Source organism: Lynx rufus, unplaced genomic scaffold (genome assembly GCF_022079265.1).
Source record: "Lynx rufus isolate CCGP_SWC_20201006 ecotype Redwood Valley unplaced genomic scaffold, mLynRuf1.p SCAF_4, whole genome shotgun sequence".
Lineage (NCBI taxonomy): Eukaryota > Metazoa > Chordata > Mammalia > Carnivora > Felidae > Lynx > Lynx rufus.
In genome coordinates, this window is record NW_025814856.1 from 147,346,162 (window position 1) to 147,369,416 (window position 23,255).

Below are 23,255 nucleotides of genomic sequence, written 5' to 3' on the forward strand. Positions count from 1 at the left end.
GCCCCCAAATTCCTCCCGCATCTACTCGTTGCCCAACTCCAAAGCCATTTCCAGAGTCTTAGGTACTTGTTACAGTAGCACCCCACTCCAAGGTACCAAAACCTCTAGTGGTTTTTTCCCCCTACTTTGAGAGATAATTGGCATACGACATTGTAAAATTTTTAAGCGCACAGTGTGCTGATCCGATACCCGTACGTGCCACAAAACCTATTCCTTTTCTACTGCTGCTGTGACAAATGACCACAAACTTAGAGACATAAGACAACACTCATTTCTTTCTCTTACGGTTCTGTAAGTGAGAAACCCAACACCGGTCTCACTGGTGTCGGCAGGGTTACATCCCTTTCTGGACTGTAGGGTGAATCCCACGTCCCTGCCCTTTCCAACTGCTAGAGGCCACTCACACTGCTTGGCTCCCGGCCCCCTTCTTCCATCTCCAAATCCAGCAACATTGCATCTGCGACCTGCTCCCCTCATCCCATCTCTTTCCTGATGCTTCTGCTTCCCTCCTCCACTTTTAAGGACCCTTATCCTTATAGGGCCCACCTGGATGATCTACACCATTCTCCCTACCTGCGGACGGGCAACTTCATTTCCCCTTTGCTGCGTAATGTGACATATTCGCAGGTCCTGGGAATGAGGCCGGGGATATCTTTGGAGGGCCATTATTCTGCCTACCACATCTACTACTCACTTGAAATGAGCCAGAAGCAAACCATAATTCATGGCAGCCTGACGGGAGTCAGAGGAAAGTACTAACAGCTAAACAAACAAAAAAACCCTAATCTATTTTTAATTTTTCCCATATTTAGTGACTATAGCAATCTAAGTGAAGATTCTCTGTTTGTTACTGGTGGCAGATATTGTTAGCTAACTAATCCAATACCCATTTCCAACCCCTTCTCCCCTGCCTGCCCCTAATACTTGGGCTTTAAAAGCTAAATAGTCACTTTCCTGGTCCCGACGATCGTCGTAGAACCCAGCTGTGTCAAATGAAATCTAAAAATCGCCTTGGGAAAAGCTATTGCATACCTGATAAAAGAGGCAGATGGTGCTGGCCCTCCCTGGCCCCTTTCCCGGCACCCCTCCCACCTTGAATGGTGGCTTGCCAGTCGTTCAGGCACCTATTTTGCGACAATGTGGGATTCAAGAAACACCAGCCCTCGCCCTGAACTACTGAACCAACACTCTATGCCTAGTGACTACATCGGGCTTTCGGTTCTTTCCAGCTGAGAGCCTTACTAACCGCAACTATATTCAATACAACTGCCGGTTAAAGACAAGCACCCTCCTCCGAAATTTATTTTGTTACACAAAAGCCAAATTTACTTAAATGAATTATAGTTAATAATTAGGAAGGCAGTTCTTTTTTAAATAACATTTGGGGTGTGTGTGTGTGTGTGTGTGTGTGTGTGTGTGAGATACATACTCATTCTACGACAACTGGAAATCACAATTTTACAGAAAATAAATAGCCACAATCCCAAACACCCAGAGAGAACCTACTGGTAATACATTAGTATATTTCCATCCACATATTTTTATATATGTACATAAAATATTTTTAAAAGGGAGACTATATAAAATACATAAACTTGAATCCAACTCTTACTCGGCACTTTTTGAGGACTTTTCCATATCATTAATGTTTCAAAAATATTTTCAAAAAATTAAAGTATCTCCTAATCTGACAACATGGTTGATTAAATAACATTTAAGAATGGCATATATTTATTTTATCCTTTTTGCTAGTATAAACAGTGTTGCAATGAACATTATCACATATAAGTCTTCCTGTGCTATCTCTGATTATGTTCTGACCATACTTCCATCGATGTGGCATTACTGGGTCAAAGGGATAATAAACCCTGGGCAACTGCACGGCTCAGTCGGTTAGGCGTCCGACTCTTGGTTTCGGCTCAGGTCATGATCTCACGGTTCGTGGGATTGAGGCCCTTGTCCGACTCTGCACTGACAGAGTGGAGCCGGCTTGGGATTCTCTCTCTACTTTCTCTCTGCCCCTCCCCCACTCACACGTGTTCTCTTTCAAAATAAATAAACATTTAAGAAACAAACCACAAAGGGATAAACCTTTTTAAATGTTCGATCAATGTTGCCAAACTGCTTTCTAGAAAAACTGAATCAATTTATTATTCTGCCTCCTGTATATACAAGAATATCAATCTCCCTTACAAATACCTACCGCCTTTTTTCTTCTTTGCCAATTTGATGGGTAAAATTTTATAACTCACTGGAGTTTTTAATTTGCTTTTTTTGGGTTACAGTGAGAACGACTAAAAACAATCAGGTCCTTTCCATTAGTTATTTTATGAACGATCACTTGGAATTTTTTTTAAGTTGAAGAGTTCTTTACATATTACATATACTAGCTTTTTAATATACTTATTGTAAATATTTTGTGTCACTGTGTCATTTACTTTTTGGTTCTGTTTCCATATTATAACGAACCTTTAAAATGTATAAGCAAATCTATTAGCATTATCCTTTGTGACTTTGCTTTATCACATAGGCATGGTTTTCACATGATGACAACCATACTTTAGGAAAGAATGCTTTAAGATATATACATATAATAACATATATATATTAATTCATATACATATGAATTAACATATATATAACATACAACATATATATAATAACATATATAACATATATAATATATATAAACAACATATATAAATAACATATATATAAAATAACGTATACATATTAATTCCCATTGGCTTCCTTACAGTCAAAAAAGTAAAATTAACAGAAAAAGAACAACAAATACTCCACTAAATATAGAAGCACCCCCTCCTACGTTCTGACCATTCGCATACCTGCTTGTGACAATGATCACATCCTCAGAGATTGTAGCCATTTCTTTGATAGTAAGATAGCACATTCTTCTCAGTGTTTGCTGCAAAATTATTTATAAAAGGCAGCAGTTATTCATAAGGAAATGGTTCTTTACACTATTTGAAGTGAGAGCCCCAAGTAGATATATTTAGAACATTATTCTGAAAAAGGTTCTCACCTACCCCAAAAAAATCCTTTTAAAAATACCTGGATGAGACAACATTCAGAATACTACTGTTTCCCAAACAAGTAACTGATGCACAGGCACACATCTAGGTGAAAATTTTAAAATCCAGTTAATTATACAGAGATCCAAACTTTGACAGTGTGAATCCAAAGACATAGATTTCTCAAAGTGTTAAAGGCTTATCCTAGAAAATGTATTTTTAAAATTCTTTAAATATATACGGGGTGCCTGGGGGGCTCAGTCGGTTGAGCATCCGACTTCGGCTCAGGTCATGATCTCACAGTTTGTGGGTTCGAGCCCCGCGTCGGGCTCTGTGCTGACAGCTCAGAGCCTGGCGCCTGCTTCCGATTCTGTGTCTCCCTCTCTCTCTGCCCCTCCCCCACTCGTGCTCTGTCTCTCTCTGTCTCTCAAAAATAGATAAATGTTAAAAAATATTTTTTTTTAATTCTTTAAATATATGGATGGAAAGACATGCAGACTCTATCTTCCTCAGCCCAGCAACTTAGATGTTTTTCCTTGAAGTATTTGTGCTCGTATAACCAACTTCCACTTTCAAGTATCAAGATTTCTAGAAGGATACCTGGATCCAAAGTAACTGTTCACTTACCAATAGTAAAGTTTCATCGACCTTCCTCCTCCCCTTCCCTCTGGTTTATTCGTACACTACGGGCACCGGTTCCTCTAGCTTGTCTGGCCTCGTTCCCTACCAGGCAACGTCACATTTCTAATAAGCAGTGAAACTCAAATACATCAGACCCGGCTCCAGACCCCAAGCTGTAAAAAGAACCTGGTGGAGACTAGTGAGCCCATTAAGGGAAGCGAAGGAACTGAGGGGTCTCGTGGTGATTAACCAGGAAAAAATCATCCAGAGAAAGTTTAAGTGAAAAGAGAAAGAGAAAGCCAGGAGGGCTCAGATGAATGGGGCAGATGGCAGCCATACAAACCTACTCTGAGAAGAAAACAGAAAATAAAAATCAAAACTTCAGAGCTGAAGAAAATTTGCCCCTCCCCCCCGATAAAAATCTACCGTGAAGCGGAATAAAACTGGAAATTAAAAAAAAAAAATTCTGGGGCGCCTGGGTGGCTCAGTCGGTTAAGCGTCCGACTTCAGCTCAGGTCACGATCTCGCGGCCCGCGAGTTCGAGCCCCGCGTCGGGCTCTGGGCTGATGGCTCAGAGCCTGGAGCCTGTTTCCGATTCTGTGTCTCCCTCTCTCTCTGCCCCTCCCCCGTTCATGCTGTGTCTCTCTCTGTCTCAAAAATAAATAAACGTTAAAAAAATTAAAAAAAAAATTCAGCTAAAGCACAAAAAATGGGGGTGGAGGTGGGGGGAAGGGCTCTACACTATTAGTCATCAGGGAAATAAAAAAAAAAACATATTTCAGATACTACTTCACACCCATCAAAATGGCTAAAATGACAAAGAGTGACAATACAAAGTGTTGGCAAAGATGTGCCTGTTACCACTAAAACATACTGTCTAAACGAACACACAGAAATGTCGAATGAAATAGGAACACAAAATTTAACGATGTAGCCAAGGGTAAAATCAAGAGCCATTCATGGGTGCCAAAACGGAAAAGCAAACACCTCATAGCCGGAGAAGTACAAGCCCAGGGCCTTACAGGCATAGGATAAAGGATCTAAAGTCTAGAAAGAGTGAGAATCTAAAAGGCACATTCTTCAGGCTCACAGAAAATCAGTCTAGATAATGACTCAGAAATCTGGCAAGAAATGAAGAGCAGAAGCGGTAAACAGTGAAGACAGTGTGGTATTGGCTAAAGAATAAACAAATAGACGGATAGAATAGAAGAGACCCTGAGAAATATGCCCACATAAATACAGTCAACTGATCTTTGACAAAGGAGCAAAGTCAATACAATGGAACAAAGGTAGTCTCTTCCCCAGATGGTGCTGGAACAAGTGGACAGCCGCATGCAAAAAAAAAAAAAAAAAAAAAAAAAAAAAAAAAAAAAAAAAAAATCTAGACACAGACCTTACACTCTTAACAAAAATTAACCCAAAATGGATCACAGACCTAAATCCAAAATGCAAAACTGTAAAATCCCTAGAAGAAAACATAGGAAAAAACCTAGATGACCTTGAGTATGATGATGACGTTTTAGATATAACCCCAAAGGTATGATCATAAAAGAAATAATGAAAAAGCCAGCCTAATTAAAAGTAAAAACTTCTGGGGTGCCTGGGTGGCTCAGTCGGTCAAGTGTCTGACTTCGGCTCAGGTCATGATCTCCCAGGTCATGAGTTCGAGCCCCATGTCAGACTCTCTGCTGATAGGTCAGAGCCTGGAGCCTGCTTCGGATTCTGTGTCCCCCTCTCTCTCTGCCCTTCCCTGGCTCATGCTCTGTCTCTGTCTCTGTCTCTCTCTCTCAAAAATGAATAAATGTTAAAGAAAAAAAAAAGCAAAAACTTCTGTTCTGCAAAAGACAATGTCACGAGGATGAAAAAAAACGCAAGCCACAAACTGGGAGAAAAATGCCTGTAGAACACACACCTGATATAGGATTGTCACCCAAAATATATAAAAACCTCTTAGAAGTCAAAAATAAGAAAAACAACTTGATTAAAAATGAGCCAGAGACCTTAAGACACTTCACTTAAACAGATAAACAGATGACAATTAAGTATATGAATATATAAGTATTAAAGTGTAAGAGTTCTTTATATATTATAGATGTACACAACAGGTCATTTGGGAAAGGCAAATTAAAATAATGAGATGCCACTACGTTCCTAATAGAATGGCCAAAATCCAGAACACTGACAACACCAAATGCTGATGAGGATGTGAGGCATCAGGAACTCTCGCTGGTGGGAAAAAAAATTGTACAGCCAATTTAAAAGATGGTTTGGTGACTTTCTGCAAAACTAAACATACTTTTACCATGCAATCCAACAATCGTGTTCCTAGGCATTTGCCTAAAGGAGTTGAAAACTGCTGTCCACATAAAAACATGCATACGATGTCTACAGCGGCTTTATTCATAATTGCCAAAACTTGGAAGCAACCAACGTGCCCTTGAGTAGGTGAGTGCATAAACTGTGGTACATCCAGACAAAAGAATATTATTCAGCACTAGAAAGAAAATGAGCTATCAAGCCACGGAAAGACATGGAGGAAATTAAGTGCCTCTTACTAAGTAAAAGAAACCAATCTGAAAAAGATACACGCTATATAATTCCAACTATACGACATCTCAGAAAAGGAGACAGTTAAAGCATCTGTGGTTGCCAGGGTTTGGAGGTTAGGAGGCAGGGATGAATAGATGAAGCACAGAGGATTTTCAAGTCGGTGAAAATACTCTGTAGGGGCGCCTGGGTGGCTCAGTCGGTTAAGGGTCTGACTTCAGCTCAGGTTATGATCTTGAGGTTCGTGGGTTCGAGCCCCGTGTCGGGCTCTGTGCTGACAGCTCGGAGCCTAGAGCCTGCTTTGGATTCTGTGTCTCCCTCTCTCTCTGACCCTTCCCTACTCGTGCTCTGCCTCTCTCTCAAAAACAATAAACATTAAAAAATATATAAAAACAAAAAGAAATACCCTTTGTAGCATTTAATGATTATCCACGTGATTATGATGTGCCAATGCAGGTTCATGAATTATAACAAATTTACCACTCTGGTAGGGGATGTTGATAACGGGAGAGTCTATGCATGTGTTGGGTCAGGGAGTATACAGGAAATCTCTGTACCTTCCTTTTAATTTTGCTGTGAACCTAAAGCTGCTCTAAAAAAATAAAGGCTTTCTTTAAAAAGTGGTAAGGACATGAGTAAATCTCAGTGAACAGCAAACAAAACACCCACCAAAAATAATGCGTTATCATATGTGTATGTATATAAATGTGCATGTGTGTATGTATAATATACACGTTTATACATTCGCATACATAAAGAGGTTCTCAAATCTTCCAGGAACAGGTACAAGACAAAGATAAATGTTAGATTCTGAAAGTCAAATATCCATATTGCAATTTCTAGGGTAACCACTAAAAGAACTTCCAAACTACTCTGATGCCCTGTTCATGTTAATTGTCTTTTTTCTCTTTTGGCTTCATTTTGGATAGTTTCTATCTGTCTTCCCAGTTACTGATTTTTTTTCCCCTACAGTCTGGAATCTGCTATGATTCCAGTGTATCCATGCAGTGTATCTTTCATTAAAAAAATTTTTTTTTATTGTTTATTTTTTTGAGAGAAAGAGAGACAGAGCATGAGCAGGGGAGGCGCAGAGAGAAGGAGACACAGAATCTGAAGCGGGCTCCAGGCTCTGAGCTGTCAGCACAGAGCCCCACGTGGGGCTTGACCTTGTGAACTGCGAGATCATGACCTGAGCCGAAGTCCGCCCACTTAACTCACGGAGCCATCCAGGCACCCCGAGGTGATACCTTTCTGAGAACTACACCAAATGAAAAGGTCTTTCCACTCTCACTGGTAGAAATACCAACGAGTGCCAGCCCTGCGTTCTGGTGTTCCTTTCTTTGGCCTTGGGCAGTTTCCTTTTACATATGCACAGATCAAATCTTATCCAAAGGTTTAAGTGGAGCCCCTCAGCAAATTGCTAGAACTATCTCCTTCCTTTCTTGCTTCTCTCCCTCTCCCCCTACTTCCTTCCTCTTTAGTACTCTGCTCTACAAATTTGAGCTTTCTTGGCTTCCTCAAATTCTGTCGGTTTCCTCAACTCAGCGAGATAACTAGGCTCCTTTTCAGTGGGCCCTCCTTGACCTGATACTTGTAATCGGCCTCTGGACATGAGATAACGCTAGGGCTCACTCTGTTTTTCTTTTTTCCAGATCACAGACCCAGGATGCCTGTTAATCTAATGTCTGAGAATTACCGTGTAATGTATTTTGTTTGATCTTCTAGGTATTTGTGGTAGCAGGATAAGCCTCACCCCTTTACGGCACCATGGCTAGTAACAGAACAGAAATATGTCTTCTTTTTTTTAGTTTATTTATTTATTTTGAGAGAGGACATGAGCAGGGGAGGAGCAGAGAGAGAGGGAGAGAGAGAGAATCCCACGCAGGCTCCACACTGTCAGTGCGGAGTCTGATGCAGGGCTCAGTCCCACAAACTGCGAGATCATGACCTGAGCTGGAAACCAAGAGTCAGACACTTGAATGACTGAGCCACCCAGGCACCCCCAGAAATATGTTTTTAATATCAAAATATATGGTGAATTCCTAGGTATTCTTTTATGATTAATTTCCAACACCAATCCTTTGTAACTAGAGAACACGGTCTGTACAATTTCATTCCTTTAAAATGTGTTGCGTCTTGCTTTATGGCTCAGTATATAGTTGTTTTTTTTAAAGATTTTATTTTAAAAAAAAATTTTTTTTCCAACGTTTTTATTTATTTTTGGGACAGAGAGAGACAGCATGAACGGGGGAGGGGCAGAGAGAGAGAGAGACGCAGAATCGGAAACAGGCTCCAGGCTCTGAGCCATCAGCCCAGAGCCTGACGCAGGGCTCGAACTCACGGACCGCAAGACCGTGACCTGGCTGAAGTTGGATGCCCAACCGACTGCGCCACCCAGGCACCCCTAAAGATTTTATTTTTAAGTAATCTTTGCACACAACGTAGGGCTTGAACCCACAACCCCGAGATTAAGAATCACGTGCTCCACCGAGCCAGTCAGGCGCCCCTACAATCAATTTTTACAAATGTTCTTTGTGTTTTGCATTTATATTTAACGCGGATTTGGGTCTACATCTATCATCTTATGATATGATTTATGTTTGTCCTTCTTGATCCATCTTTCTTTCTTTCTTTCTTTTTTCCCTCCTTCTTATGGCTGGATTTTTCAGCATTCTTTTTTTTTTTTTTTCCACACAATTAATTTGGAAAAGAAAAACAATTAATAGAGAAAAATCAATGAAACAAAAAGCTGGTTGTATGAAGAGATCAATGAAGTTTATAAAGCTCTAGACAAACTTCCCAGGAATAAAAGAGAAGATACAGTTTACCAGTATCAGAATGAAAGAGAAGACATTACTTCTGATCCTACAAACACTACAAAAATAAAGGAATATCATGAATAATTTTAGGGAAACAAAGTTCAACAATTTCAATGAAATGAACAAATTCCTTGAAAGACACAAACTATGAGAGCTCACTGAAGATGATAAATAATTTGAACAGATAGCAGCAAATCTATTCTTTTTAATGGGGTTAATTATCAAAAGCCTTCTCCTAAAGAAGACGCTTTACTAGTGAACTCCATCAAACATTTCAGGAAAAATTAATAATGATTCTACAAAAACTCTTCCAAAAAGCAGAAGAGGAAGAAACACTTCCCAATTCATTTTCTGGGGCCAGCATTATTCCAATGCGAAATCCAGACAAAAATATTATAAGAAAAACCTGCAGATCAATATATTTCATGACTACAGACTCAAAAATGCTTCACATAGTTTAACAAACAGAAACCAAAGATTTTATGTTTTCCAGAAAAATAAATAAGTGCATCTCACCATATTAACATATTGAAAAAGAAAAGGCATGATAATCTAGGGGGTGTAGAAAAAGCAGTTGACAAAATTCAATACCCATTCACAAAAAAGAAATCTCTCAGCAAACTAGGAATAGAGTGAACTTCCTCAACCTGATAAAGGGCATCTATGACAAACTTAAGAGCTAACACCATACTTGGTGTCACACTTGGTGGTGAAAGACTAAATGCTTTGTCCCTAAGATCGGGAACAAAGCAAGGATGTCCCCAACCGTCACTTGTATTTACCCTGTACGATAGTACAAGAGGACAGTAGGGTAAGACAAGCAAATAAAGAGCATGCAGATTGAAAAGGAAAAAATAATTTCTCAGAAGTCTTCCAAAATACTCCTAGAACTAATAAATGAATTTAACAAGATCACAGGAAACAGGTCAATATGCAAACAATTAAGTAATTTATAAACTACAAGCAATATGGACGCAATAGTATTTTAAAAGTCTTAACTAGGGTTAAATTTCACAAAGCATATATAGGACTCGTACTCTAAAATCTACAATACTGCTGACAGGAATTAAAGAGACCTGAGCAAGGAGAGACAAATACTGTGTTTGTGTAGCCAAAAAAACACAATAATGTTACAGTGTGAGTTCTCCTCAAATTGATCTTCAGATTCAATGTAATCCCTATCACAGTTCCAGCAGATTTTAAATATATGTTACAATGTCAGTTCTCCTCAAATTGATGTTCAGATTCAATGTAATCTCTATCAGTTCCAGCAGATTTTAAATAATAGAAACGGAAGCTGATTCTAAAATTCATATGGAGGGGCGCCTGGGAGGCGCAGTCGGTTAAGCGTCCAACTTCAGCCAGGTCACAATCTCACGGTCCGGGAGTTCGAGCCCCGCGTCAGGCTCTGGGCTGACAGCGCGGAGCCTGGAGCCTGTTTCCGATTCTGTGTCTCCCTCTCTCTCTGCCCCTCCCCCGTTCATGCTCTGTCTCTCTCTGTCCCAAAAATAAATAAACGTTGAAAAAAAATAAATAAATAAAATTCATATGGAAAGGCAAAGAACCCAGAAGACCCAAAACTTGTGAAAAAGGAAAAGAAAAAAAGGAAAATGTGGACTACTTGCTTTAAAACTTACTATAAAGGTATAGTAATCAAGACAGTATGGTACTAGAATACGAATAAACACATGAATAAACACAATGAAACAAGATAGAATGTTCCAGTGTGCCAATGTAAATCAATCATTATCTCCTCCTTCTTCCATTTTGACATGCAACCATTTCAGTACCATTTGTCCAGACAAGAAAGTTAAGAGGAAAAGGAGGAGGTGGTGAAAGGAGGTAGGGGAGGGAGGTGAAAAGAAATCCAACCCTTACTTTACATCATATATAGAAATTAATTCAAAGTGGATCAAAATGCCTAGAAAAAAGGCATAGGAGAAAATCTTTGGGACATTGGGTTAGGCAAAGATTTCTATCATACACATCAGAAGCATAATTTACAACAGAAAAAAAAAACTGATAAACCGGAATTCATCAAAATTTAAAACTTCTCTTTGAAAGACTATGGAATGAAAAAAATAAGCCACAGACTGGGAGAAAATATTTAGGAAACATATCTGATAAAGGACTTGTATCCAGAATATACAAAGACCTCTCAAAACTCAAAAATAAGATAATATGCAATCAAATTATTAAAAACGGGCAAAAGATATAAACAGATCCTTCGGTACGGAAGATATACACAAAGCAAAAAAAAAAGCACACGAAAAGATGTTTGACATTATTAGTCATTAGGAATATGCAAATTAAAACTACAAAGAGATACCACAGCATACCTATTAGGATGGCTAAAATTAAAAAGAAATCAATTTTAAAAAGCAAAAAAAGACAACACTAAGGGTTAGCCAGAATTCAGAGTCACTAGAACTTTCTAACAGTGACGGCGGAAACGGAAGAGGGATTGGCAGCTTCTTACAAAGATAAACATGCCTACACCTCTCATCTGTGACCGAGCAACCCCAGTCCTAGGAACTGACCCAAGAAAAATAAAAACTTACGTTTAAAAAATTTATACACGAATGTTTACAGCAACGTTATTCGCAACCACTGAAACCTGGTAATAAACCAAATATCCTTCAAATGGCAAACAGTAGACAAGCTGAGGTACATCCATATAATAGAATACTACAATGAAATAAACAGAAGTGACCTACTGATACAAACAACAGATAAACCTCAAATGCGATATGCTAAGTGACTCAACAGGCTTCATTCATATGATACGATATCATTGTTATGACTTCCCAGACAGGAAAAACTATGCAGAAAGAAAAAAGATGAGTGGTTGCCTGGGAGAGAGGATGGGAGGAACAGAAGGATGGGAGGAACAGATCACATGTAGAGGCATGAGGGAACTTTTTGGAGTGATGGAAACACTCTAAATCTTGACTGCAATGGTGATGATACTACTGTATGCATCTGTCAAAATTCATAAAACTATACTCTGTAAAGGGTGAATCTACGAAAATTATACTTTTTTTTTTTAATGGAGAAGACAACGGTATAAATGAAAGAAAACGCTAGCCACACACTGGGAGGAAATATTTACAAAACACCTCTCTGATAAAGGTCTTGTATCCAGAAAATATAAAGAAAGCTTACAACTCAATAAGAAGACTAACGACATGATTTCTTTTTAAAGAGTAAAAGATTTGAACAGACACTTCTTCACCAAAGAAGAAACACAGAAAGCAAATAAGCATACATCTGCTTAATGCAGTTGTCATTAAGGAAATGCAAATCCAACAATGTCACTTCTGGGTGCCAAGCAAAGAAAAGGACAGTAGGTCCACACAAAGACTTGTACTTGAATATTTACTTTTAGTGGCTTTGTTCATAATATCCATAAACTGGAAACAACCCAAATATCCATTTACCTGTGAACGGATAAGGAAACAAGACCACCACCATACGGTAGAATACTACTCAGTAGTAAAAGTGAAAAACCACCAACACACACAAAAACTTGAGTCAATCTCAAAGGCCATAAACTAAGAGAAAGAAACAAGACATAAAAGTCATAAAAAGGCTATATGTTATATGATTAAATTTAAGTGAAATTCTAGAAAATTCTAGAAAATTCTAGAAAATGCAACCATGTTGTCAGAAAGTAGATCGCTGACTTCTTAGATGCCAGGGGTCGAGGAAGGACACAGACAACTAAGCGATGTGGGGGCACATTCTGGGGTGATGGAGGTTTCTGTATCGTGACTGTGGAGATGGTTCCATGACTCCACACACTGGTCAGAACTCACTGACCTGTATACTAAAAATTGGTGAAATTTTTTTTTTTTTTTTTACTTTTTTAAGTTTATTTATTTTGAGAGAGAGAGAGAGAAAGAGAGAGAGAGAGAGAATGAGTGGGGTGGGGTGGAGAAAGAGAAAGAGGGAGAGAGAATTCCAAGCAGGCTCTGCACTGTCAGCACAGAGCCCGATGCGGAGCTCGAACTCGTGAACCGCGAGATCATGACCTGAGCTGAAATCAAGAATCGAACGCTTAACCAACTGAGCCACCCATGTGCCCTGGCGGATTTTATAATATGTAAGTTATACTCAGTAAAGCTGTATTTTAAATACTAAAATAAGAAACATTTCCTATAAGTCAACAAGGGGAATATAAATACGCAAAGAATATGAATAGGCAATTCACAGAGGAGGAAAGTACAATGGCCACTAAACATAGGAAGAGTCTCAATTTCAGCAATGATCATGAAAATGCAAATTAAAACCACAAAGAGATGCCATTTCACATTCTTCTGAACGTCAAATATTTAGATCTGATAATAAAGTGTCACGAACAGGTTTAAGGATTTGAAGCAACGTCTATGTAAATTATTCATACAAGATCAGTTTAGGGGCGCCTGGGTGGCGCAGTCGGTTAAGCGTCCGACTTCAGCCAGGTCACGATCTCGCGGTCCGTGAGTTCGAGCCCCGCGTCGGGCTCTGGGCTGATGGCTCAGAGCCTGGAGCCTGTTTCCGATTCTGCGTCTCCCTCTCTCTCTGCCCCTCCCCCGTTCATGCTCTGTCTCTCTCTGTCCCAAAAATAAATAAACGTTGAAAAAAAAAATTTTTTTAAAAAAAAGATCAGTTTAAAGATCAATTTGATAAGATCAAATAACTAGCATTATCTAGAAATGCCAGTTGTAGGTATCTCCCCCGGAAAAATTCTATGTGCACAAGACATGTACATAAACATTATGTATAATATCATTTGGAATAGCAAAAAGGGGGAAGCAACTATTATCTACCAAGGGGAGAATGAATAAATAAATAGAAATACTGTATATTAACACACTGGGATTACATGCAGCAGTGAAAATAAATAACGTAGATGTATGTGTAGCACGAAGGTAGATCTCAAAACTATTAATTTTGAAAACAGCAATAATAATATGATCACTTATATTTTTAAACACACAAAAACATTAAGTATAGATTATGCATACAAACAAACGTATGTACTACATATATACAAACATTGATAGGAAGTTACCAATCTCAAGAGAGTAATGACCCTCTGGTAAAGGAAGGCTGGAAAGCGAAGAAGCCCCACATGCTGCCAGCAAATTCTCCACCTCTCCTTCCTCCCCCCAAAAAACCTCAATCCCACGTTCTGCCTAAGGGACCATCAAAATGAATCACAGCATGCTATACGTTGTTAGTTACCTCAGTCACTACAAAAAACCTAAAATATCCTGGCCACTATTTGTCACCTGGAAACTTATCCCCATGCAGCTGGGAACAGCGCCTAATGGGACTCTGTCTTCCATCCTTCTCAAATCCCAAACCCTCCATCAGGCTCTCTGGCACTTTCATCATCACTTATATCCTTAACTCTTCTCTGAACACCCCCATCTTGCCTCTAACTGAAAGCTGGCTCCTCCCTAAGAATCCCCTGCAGCCCTCCCAAATAGCGGCTGGTGTCTCTCCTTTAACCCTCATCCACCAGACCTACAGGTGGGGAAGCTCACCGCCTGTTGAAATCTCACCTGTCACCACTCCTGGTTGCATAAATAGACCTCCGGGTACTTGCCTTATTTAAAAAAAATATTAGTACCATGTTCGCCACCACAATCTCCAATATTAGCCCAGTAATAATCGCCGGGGACATTAATATCCATACAGGCAATACTTCTAAAGCTAACTACTCGGTAGAATTGGCCTCGTCTCCACCGATCCTTCCTTCCTTTTGCAATCACCCACTTCCACTGTTGCCCCCACCAGTATAACAGTATCCCCCCTCATAATTTCATTTCTAAGCGACTTACTCCCCAGCCACCGCTCTGGACTCCAACAACCCTTTCACTTCCTCATGACCTACGATCCATCGATCCGATCAACTTCTCACTGTTCCAGTCAGCCCGTGTCCTTGCTTCGTAACCAGATCCCACAGTTAATAGTTCAATTACTCAACTTCCTTGCTCTTCCCCCTGTTTACTAACCTGGCAAAAACCCTAACCCCGATTGAATCCAATCTCCAACTGCTCTATGCCACATCCTGAAGCGTGCAGCCGGAGAAAAACACTCACTGTGCCACCAAGTAATACATTCATGACCACTAACTCGAAGGGGCCATTCATACTCTCCAACAACCTGCATTTCCCCATTCCATTTCCTAGAAAATTATTTCATGCCTTCTTTTTTTTTTTTAGAGAGAGAGAGAGAGAGAAAGAGAGAAAGAATCCCAAGCAGGCTCTGCACCATCAGCACAGAGCCCCAAGCGGGGCTCGATTTCCTGACAGCAAGATCATGACCTGAGGCGAAATCAAGAGTCGGGCACTTAACAGACTGAGCCACCCAGGGGCCCGGATGCCTTCTTTGCTTAGTACAACCTCTGTGCCAGAGGCTTCGAGTTTGTCCTCCTTCTGTTTCTTCCCTGCCCTGCACCCTCTTCTCTGCTCTATGTCCAGCTCTCCCTCCCAATTGCCAGCCCCCTGAGCAAATTCACCACCAGACACTTGCACGACAAATTCACAGAGCCACGAAGAGGCAGCAGCCTTCCACAATTGTTACACCAGTCCCTCTCCACGACCCTCCTCCGGCAGCCTGAAATGCCGAGCTTTCTAGTCTAACTCCACTAGTACATAATTCTACGGTAATCATGACGGTTCTGCTTCCCTGATTGAATTCGCCCCAAATTTCTGGTATAGGAAGTGATTACAGGGAAACAGGACCTTAACAATAGAAATCTGAAATTGCTTCTCTGATTTGATAAAAGGCATTAATGGCCCCATTTCCAGTTGTAAAGGGGATACTCATCGTCCAGGGCAGGCAGGGGCCAAAGTACTTAAATCATCACCTGGAGAAGCAGATTCAAGGACCTATAGAAGACAAGGCTTGGGTAACCCAGTAGTGGCTGCCATGGAATGTATTGTAAACATGGGTTCTTACAATGGGTTAGTTGCTTCTAAGGACGCCGGAGAACTTGGTCAAAGAAATGAGTCCAGAGTTTTAAATTCACTGCTCAAAGTCTAGGTGATTTTCAAAGTCTAGAAATTTTCTAGAATGCCTTGATAGAAAGCCTGTGTCATGTGGACACAGGGCCAAGAATTCTGAAAAGCAAATCCTCTGTGTGGCCGAGTTATAATGCAAAATCAATACCCACCCTGCAGGGAATCTTAGGTTAAGGGGAAGACTTTGATCAGGAAGGAGTGGGACCCTGGTAACTGGGATGGGGACATACGGGCAGATTCTGAGAAAGCTGAGCCTAAACTCCCCAGGCCTCCTGTGCAAGTAGCAGCTCTTTATTCCGTCTGAGGAAAGGAGTCTCCCTTTGCCTGAAGAGTGTGTAACAGCCTCAACTGAGACAGCTGCCTGACAAGGGACTGCTGACGTTCGTAAGGAGTCACCTCCTCCTGAAACTTATCATTACCCAGACACTTAACCACACTCACATCCTACAAGTTTCTGGGGGTTGGGGACAAAACGTGGCCTGGAAAGATATGCAAAACACACCAAAACACTGCAAGATTGGGACAATTTATGTCACCAGAAAGGTGGGAAGTAGATCTCCCCAGACTCCCTTCTCTGCAGGTTCTGAGCTAGAGCCGGGCAAAAGAGAAATACGCAACCACATTTAGAAGACGGAAGCAAAGCTGTGGCCATCATGCTCTGGGAGTCGGGGTGGCTTACGGCAGACACACAAACGCTGAGGTGCCGGGAGCTTTACTTTGTCCTTTCTCTTCTTTTTCCCTCCCCATGTCCTCTTCCCCACTGTGCATCCGGCTCATCTTCTTACCTGCCCGACCCGCTGACCAACGGCAACCCCAGGCTCACCAGAAACTTGACTATGAACTTAGAGAGGTGGTAGCTATGTCCACTGACTTCCACACCAGTCCACTTTCGCCGTGGCGTGCCACAAGCTGGATGGGAATGGCTTTTATGACTGTATGACAGATGCGGGGTGGGGGAGGAGACGGCTTTATGCTATATTCTATCCATCTCTCATACTCACATGGCCGTTAATGAACATTGAAAAATTTGATGAAGATAAATAATGTTTAAGTAATGCTAAATATTGCAAGCAACCTTTCCCAATTTAGAACATTCGAAGCTCCCCCAGGAAAAAGAATAAAAGGAGTTTTTCCAGCCGAAAAGAATAAAATAAAAAGACTTACATCGTTGGATTGAAACAACCGAGTCATTGCAAAGAAGGCTTCTGTGGCTTCCATAGTTCCAAAGTGCTCACCCTAAGGAAAATTTAAAACAATTTCTTAAACTTAAATAAAGCATACCAAGGATTTTCTCTTTATTTCTCTTTATTTCTGCAAAAGTCTCTTAGAACTCGGGAAGAAAATCTCTTTGTTTTCTGCCTCTACGCTGTTTTTCTGGCTTTCAATTTATAAACGTGCATGGCCATTTTGTCCACTCCTTATTTAAAATAATTTAGTATCACAAGCCATGCTATAAAAGTTCTGGGATAGTAGTCTCTAACCTTTTAGCAGGAACTATTTTAATTTCCCTAGATTACTGCAATTTACAAGGAGGTAGAAAATAATAGCAAATTGAGTTTCTAATCAGAATGGCATGTTATTACTACACCACCTACAAGCAGAGATCACACCTTTTCCATTTCCATAATCCAATGCCCAGCACAAAGCCTGACATATTATAAGAGCATAATAAATATTAAATTGTAAAGAACTACATATTAGGAATCCTAGAAAACATGGCAAAAAGGGACCAACTGAAAGGGCAGGAACCAGATTAGTGATATGAAAGTAAGCCTTTGGATGATGCTTTGCATCAGAACTTTACTGCGCTTCATAAATCACCTGAGGAGCTTGCCAAAACGCAGAATCTGATTCAGTGGCTCTGGGTGAAGCCTGAAATTTTGCATTTCTAACTAGCTCCCGGTGATGCAAATGCTGCTGGCCTGGGAACAACATTTTTTTTAAGGCACAAGATGCTAGATAACCTGTTTCACTCACAGTCAAAAATTCCAGATTATAGACCGCCTAAAACGTGACCATTTCAATATTTAATTTCATTAAAAGCAATCCTATATAAGGCATTAGGCTCAATCACTTCAATCTATTTGTCACTTACAAGAATAAGAGTTTATAAGAATAAACAGATTCTGATGAAAAACTTTAAAAGTTTAGGATGAAGGACAAAGTATAAGAATTTACAAGCATTTATTTTTATTTATTTTTTAAATGTTTATTTTTGAGAGAGAGAGAAACAGAGCACAAGGGGAGGAGGGGCAGAGAGAGAGGGAGGCTGGAACCTGCTTCTAAAATCCGAAGCAGGTTCCAGCCTCTGAGCTGTCAGCACAGAACCTGATGTGGGGCTCAAACCTATGAACCACAAGATCATGACCTGAGCCAAACTGGGACACTCAGCCACCCAGGTGCCCCTACAATCATTTAAATCACAGTACCCAACTTGCTCACCAACAACAGATTTCCCCCGCTTTCTTTCATAAATATGTAGGGAATACACACAAGTCCATGCACTTTTCAGTCCTATCAACAGGCCCTAAGTCCCTACTTTTTGACTTGAAATTTAGAATATATGAATAGGCCAACTGCGGTAGAAATTTAGAAGTATTTTTCCATAAAGCATTACCAACAACTAGACAAAAGATTAAACTAAGGTTCCCAAACCTGTTTCCGTAGTTGACTGTGTTTATCATATTATACTGGTAATTTCCTTATCAACATAATTAAATGTTTCAACATGAGTTGCTCAGCAAAGAGGCATTAGCCAATGTAAAAGTATATGCTACTTGGGGCACCTGGGTGGCTCAGTCGGTTAAGCATCCTGCTTCGGCTCAGGTCATGATCTTGCCGTTTGTGAGTTCAAGCCCTATGTGGGCTCTGTGCTGACAGCTGAGAGCCTGGAACCTGCTTCGGATTCCGTCTCCCTCTCTCTCTCTGCTCCTCCCCCACTCATGCTCTGTCTCTCTCTCTCCCTCTCTCTCTCTCTCTCCCTCTCTCTCAAAAATAAATAAACATTAAAAGATAAATAAATTTAAAAAAGTATATGCTACTCTGCACCAACTTCATCTACTGGAAACTCTGCTTATAGGGGCGCGTGGGTGGCTCAGTCAGTTAAGCATCCGACTTCAACTCAGGTCATGAATTCAAGTTCATGGGTTCAAGCCCGCATCGGGCTCTGTGCTGACACCTGGGAGCCTGGAGCCTGCTTCAGATTCTGTGTCTCACTCTCTCTGTCCCTCCCCAGCTCACACTCTGTCAAAAATAAATAAACTTTAAAAAAAAAAAAAGAAAGAAAGAAACTCTGCTTATATAATGGATTTAGTCAAGGACACAATGTGTGCTACAAAAAATTAAATCAGGGGCGCCTGGGTGGCTCAGTCAGTTGAGCATCCGACTTCGGCTCAGGTCACGATCTTGCGGTCCGTGAGTTCGAGCCCCGTGTCAGGCTCTGGGCTGATGGCCCAGAGCCTGGAGCCTGCTTCCGATTCTGTGTCTCCCTCTCTCTCTGCCCCTCCCCCGTTCATGCTCTCTCTCTGTCTCAAAAATAAATAAATGTTAAAAAAAAAAAATTAAATCAAACAGACTTTGCTTTAAATGTTTCTAATATGGTACCACGGAGGGATAGGATGTTTGTGTAGGAATGTATTTTATGGAAAAGTATGCACTCGATGCTCAGTCTCCATTTGCAAATTACAAATCATTAAGTCTCTGAATGAGGCCTTCAGTCATGAAATACAGTAAAAGTAAAAGATATTCTCATGGAATTCAAATTGGAAACCATAGTCTTCTTACCACCATATGTAAACCACTGGAAGTCTGTGTGTGTGTGTGTGTGTGTGTGTGTGTGTGTGTGTGAATCTAAGAAACAAAATCACATTTTCTAAGCTCCTAGACATTTCATGACACTTTTTTAGTCTGAAGCAAAACAAACCAAAGCACAAGAAAAAACAAAATAACAATAACAGCAAACAGAATCTATGTCCCATCACAGCAAATACTTTTGTTGGTTTTCTCTGTTACATTCCCAGTGCCTAAAGCAGCATAGGAGTCAGCGGGTGTATTACAAATATTTGCTGAATGACCGAATGAAAACTATTCCTGAATGTATGTGTCCAGGACTATTCGCAACGCTCTACACTCATTACCTCATTGAATCATTACAACTTTATAAAACAGGTATTATCATAATCACCATTTATAGAAAAGGACATTAAGGCACGACATGGTTAAACTCAGAATCATTCTGCTTGCCGTGGTACAGTAGGGATAATAAATAAAATCTATTAAAATCAAAGTTTGGGGGCGCCTGGGTGGCGCAGTCGGTTAAGCGTCCGACTTCAGCCAGGTCACGATCTCGCCGTCCGGGAGTTCGAGCCCCGCGTCAGGCTCTGGGCTGATGGCTCAGAGCCTGGAGCCTGTTTCCGATTCTGTGTCTCCCTCTTTCTCTGCCCCTCCCCCGTTCATGCTCTGTCTCTCTCTGTCCCAAAAATAAATAAAAAAACGTTGAAAAAAAATTAAAAAAAAAAAATAAAAAAATAAAATCAAAGCTTGAAAAACATCACTATTATATTCCTCCCCCTCAAAAAAAGGTAACACATCTATTTGGAATGTGTCGAAGATTTTGTACTACATTTTTGGGGGGGGGACATAAAGACCTCTGAACAAATCTGAACAACACGCTTTAACATGAACTAATGCTTGTTAATTTCAATTGATGTTGAGAATCTACCACGTGCTTGGCTGGTCTGGAACCTCATGAATAAAACAGAGGTATGTCATAATCCTTGTCCTCAAGAAGTTTTACATATCATTACCTTAATCAAACACTGCAGACTTTTAAATTAAGTGAATTTAAAAAAATAAATAACGATACTTTCCAGAAAGTGCTTCACTGCATGTTATTCCAGGAAACAAATCTGAAGAAAATCAAAATAGTCTACCTGGTTCAGTAAGTAAAGAATCTTTGTAAGAATATGTAAACATCTTCTTGGATTGATGGGTGTTTCATTGAATATACGAGCCTATGGGGACAAAAAGCATTGTTACACTAGTATATTTTCTATCACAGATTTCTAACACAGATTGCAAAAAAATCAACTGTAATCAAACAGACATTCTAATAATCATAAAATAAACATATTTTAATCACAATATCCAAATAATGTTGTTTACAGTTTTCAATTCATCATACTATATGATACATTATTAGATACGGCCTTGACTTTCTACCTACACTAACTCCTTCCCTTCGATCTAGTACGTCAATTTTATGCGCTTTATGTGTTAAGAATCACAGTATTCATCTACACCATTTGAAAACACTTAATGTCCACAACTTCCTTCAGTAACCTTACACTAAACACCTCTTTAGCATTGTATTTAAAATTATCACCATGTAGCAGAGTCTACATGTTTTTGCATTTCTATAAATTCTAGACCTGCTTCTGATTAAGTAACCCCTCTTCCTTTTCCCTCAAGTCTATATTCTCTGAACACAGTTATTATATTCTTCAATTCTTATTTTTGATCATAGTATTCAAGCAGCTCTCTGCCCACCATCTAAAAAGGAATAGAAAAGAAAGAACACAGGGTGCCAGCTCAGGTCATGATCTCAGGGTCTGTGAATTTGAGTCCCCCATGGGGTTCTCTGCTGTCAGCACAGAGCCCACTTCGGATTCTCTGTCCTCCTCTCTCTCCCTGCCTTTCCCCCGCTTGTGCTCTCTCTCTATATGATCTCTCCCTCAAAAATAAATAACTTAAAAAAACACACACACACACACAATACAGTTCCAAGTCATACCTCCTGTAAGACAGCACTCTTCTCCAGATGCCGAAAAGGATTGGAGCCACTACCTATATCATAAACAAAAAATGTCTTTAACAGCTGTCCTAGACAAACTTATCTACAGAAGAGTATTGATTGCTTGGGGTATCTCACCTAAGTGAAGTGACCATTTGGATATCACAGTGACAACCATTACTATTATGCATATAAACTGAATAAAATCATTTTGATCCTGGTACTAGCTGTCATTGCTATCCTTATAAGATCTCGTACTTCTGTTTTGCAGGAACTCTGCCCAAAACGAGTGTCTTCTTTCCCTGTCCTCTTTTTACATGAATGTTACAAGTATATGTCATGTGCACACAGCTACGATTAATGAGACTGTGGTAGGGCCCTTTGGATTTCCCTAAAGGCAAGCACTATCTTTGGTGTTTCCAACAATTTCTGCCAGGCAGAAAAGAGTTTAGCAAAGAATCCTACAAAGCTGAAAGGGGCCGTGGACATTTACTAACCCAAACCTCGACCACACCACGGGAGAGCACCAAACATTGAGGGCTTTGGGTTTGGGGATTGGGGTTTTTTTGTTGTTGTTGTTTTTAGGTGGCTTGACATCTTCCCCATTTGCTCTGGACCAAAGACGGGTTATCAAGAACGCAACTGACTTTTGGATGCCGGAGCATTAAGCGACCGATGTACCAGGGGGCACTCTTAACCCCCCCCTGGGAAGACTGGAAGGTACAAGGCGCCTCCAAGTTCATACACACACAACTCCCATCGAGCCCAGACCCACTCTGGGCCTCCCACTACCAGCGCCCCCCCGCCTCGCCCACGCGCGCACCCACTCCCTCCGCCACGCGCCGTGGGCCCGCCTCCTCTGCGGGCAGCCCACCCCAGGCGAGCGCGGCGGAGGCGGCTCCGAGGGGCTGCGCCCAGGGGAGGGGGCGGGAGCGGGGGGCGGGGCCGCCGAGCTGCCCAAGCGGCGCGCGGGCGCGGGGCGGGAGCGCGCGACCCGAGGGGAGGCTCCGGCGCCCGGGGGAGGGGCTAGGGGCAGGCCCCCGGCTGCAGCAGAGCGGAGCCGGGCGGAGGGAGGAGCGGGCTCCAACTCCGGCCCCCTGGCACACCGGCGCCCACGCCTTCGGGTCCGCGGCCCCCAAGAGCAGGTGGCGGCGGGCGAGGAAGGGGCCCCCGCGGCGGAGGGTGGGCGTCAGAAGCCCAGCGCGTACCAGACTCCTCGTCCTTCTTGTCGAATTTTTTAATCATCTTGGACGACTTCCCAGCGCCCAGACCCACCGCAACCGTCCCAGGCGCCGCAGCCGGCGAGCGGAAGAGGCTGCAGGAAGGCCGGCCCCGTGCTCTGGAGCCGGTTGGGTCGCCGTCCCGTCACTCGGGGAGAAGGCCCGCCCTTCCCCGGCTGTCGCGGCCGCTCTTGTCCCCTGGGGACGCG

General features: G+C 41.4%; 1 protein-coding gene across 2 annotated transcripts in view; it reads right to left on the reverse strand.

Annotated features, from left to right (window-relative positions):
• COPG2 (COPI coat complex subunit gamma 2) overlaps window positions 1-23,126 on the reverse strand; it is a 115,970-nt gene extending 92,844 nt beyond the window's left edge. The window contains exons 1-5 of one of the 2 annotated variants that reach the window (XM_047095359.1): window positions 23,035-23,126; window positions 21,827-21,879; window positions 20,967-21,047; window positions 17,200-17,271; window positions 2,847-2,926 (exon numbers count right to left, since the gene is read on the reverse strand). In XM_047095359.1, the coding sequence (XP_046951315.1) occupies window positions 2,847-2,926; window positions 17,200-17,271; window positions 20,967-21,047; window positions 21,827-21,879; window positions 23,035-23,071 (323 nt within the window). In that variant the 5' untranslated portion in view covers window positions 23,072-23,126. Of the gene's footprint in view, window positions 1-2,846; window positions 2,927-16,820; window positions 16,953-17,199; window positions 17,272-20,966; window positions 21,048-21,826; window positions 21,880-23,034 lie in introns of those variants that run through there. The other variant, XM_047095360.1, reaches the window with a different exon arrangement.
• Between the last annotated feature and the right edge of the window lie 129 nt (window positions 23,127-23,255).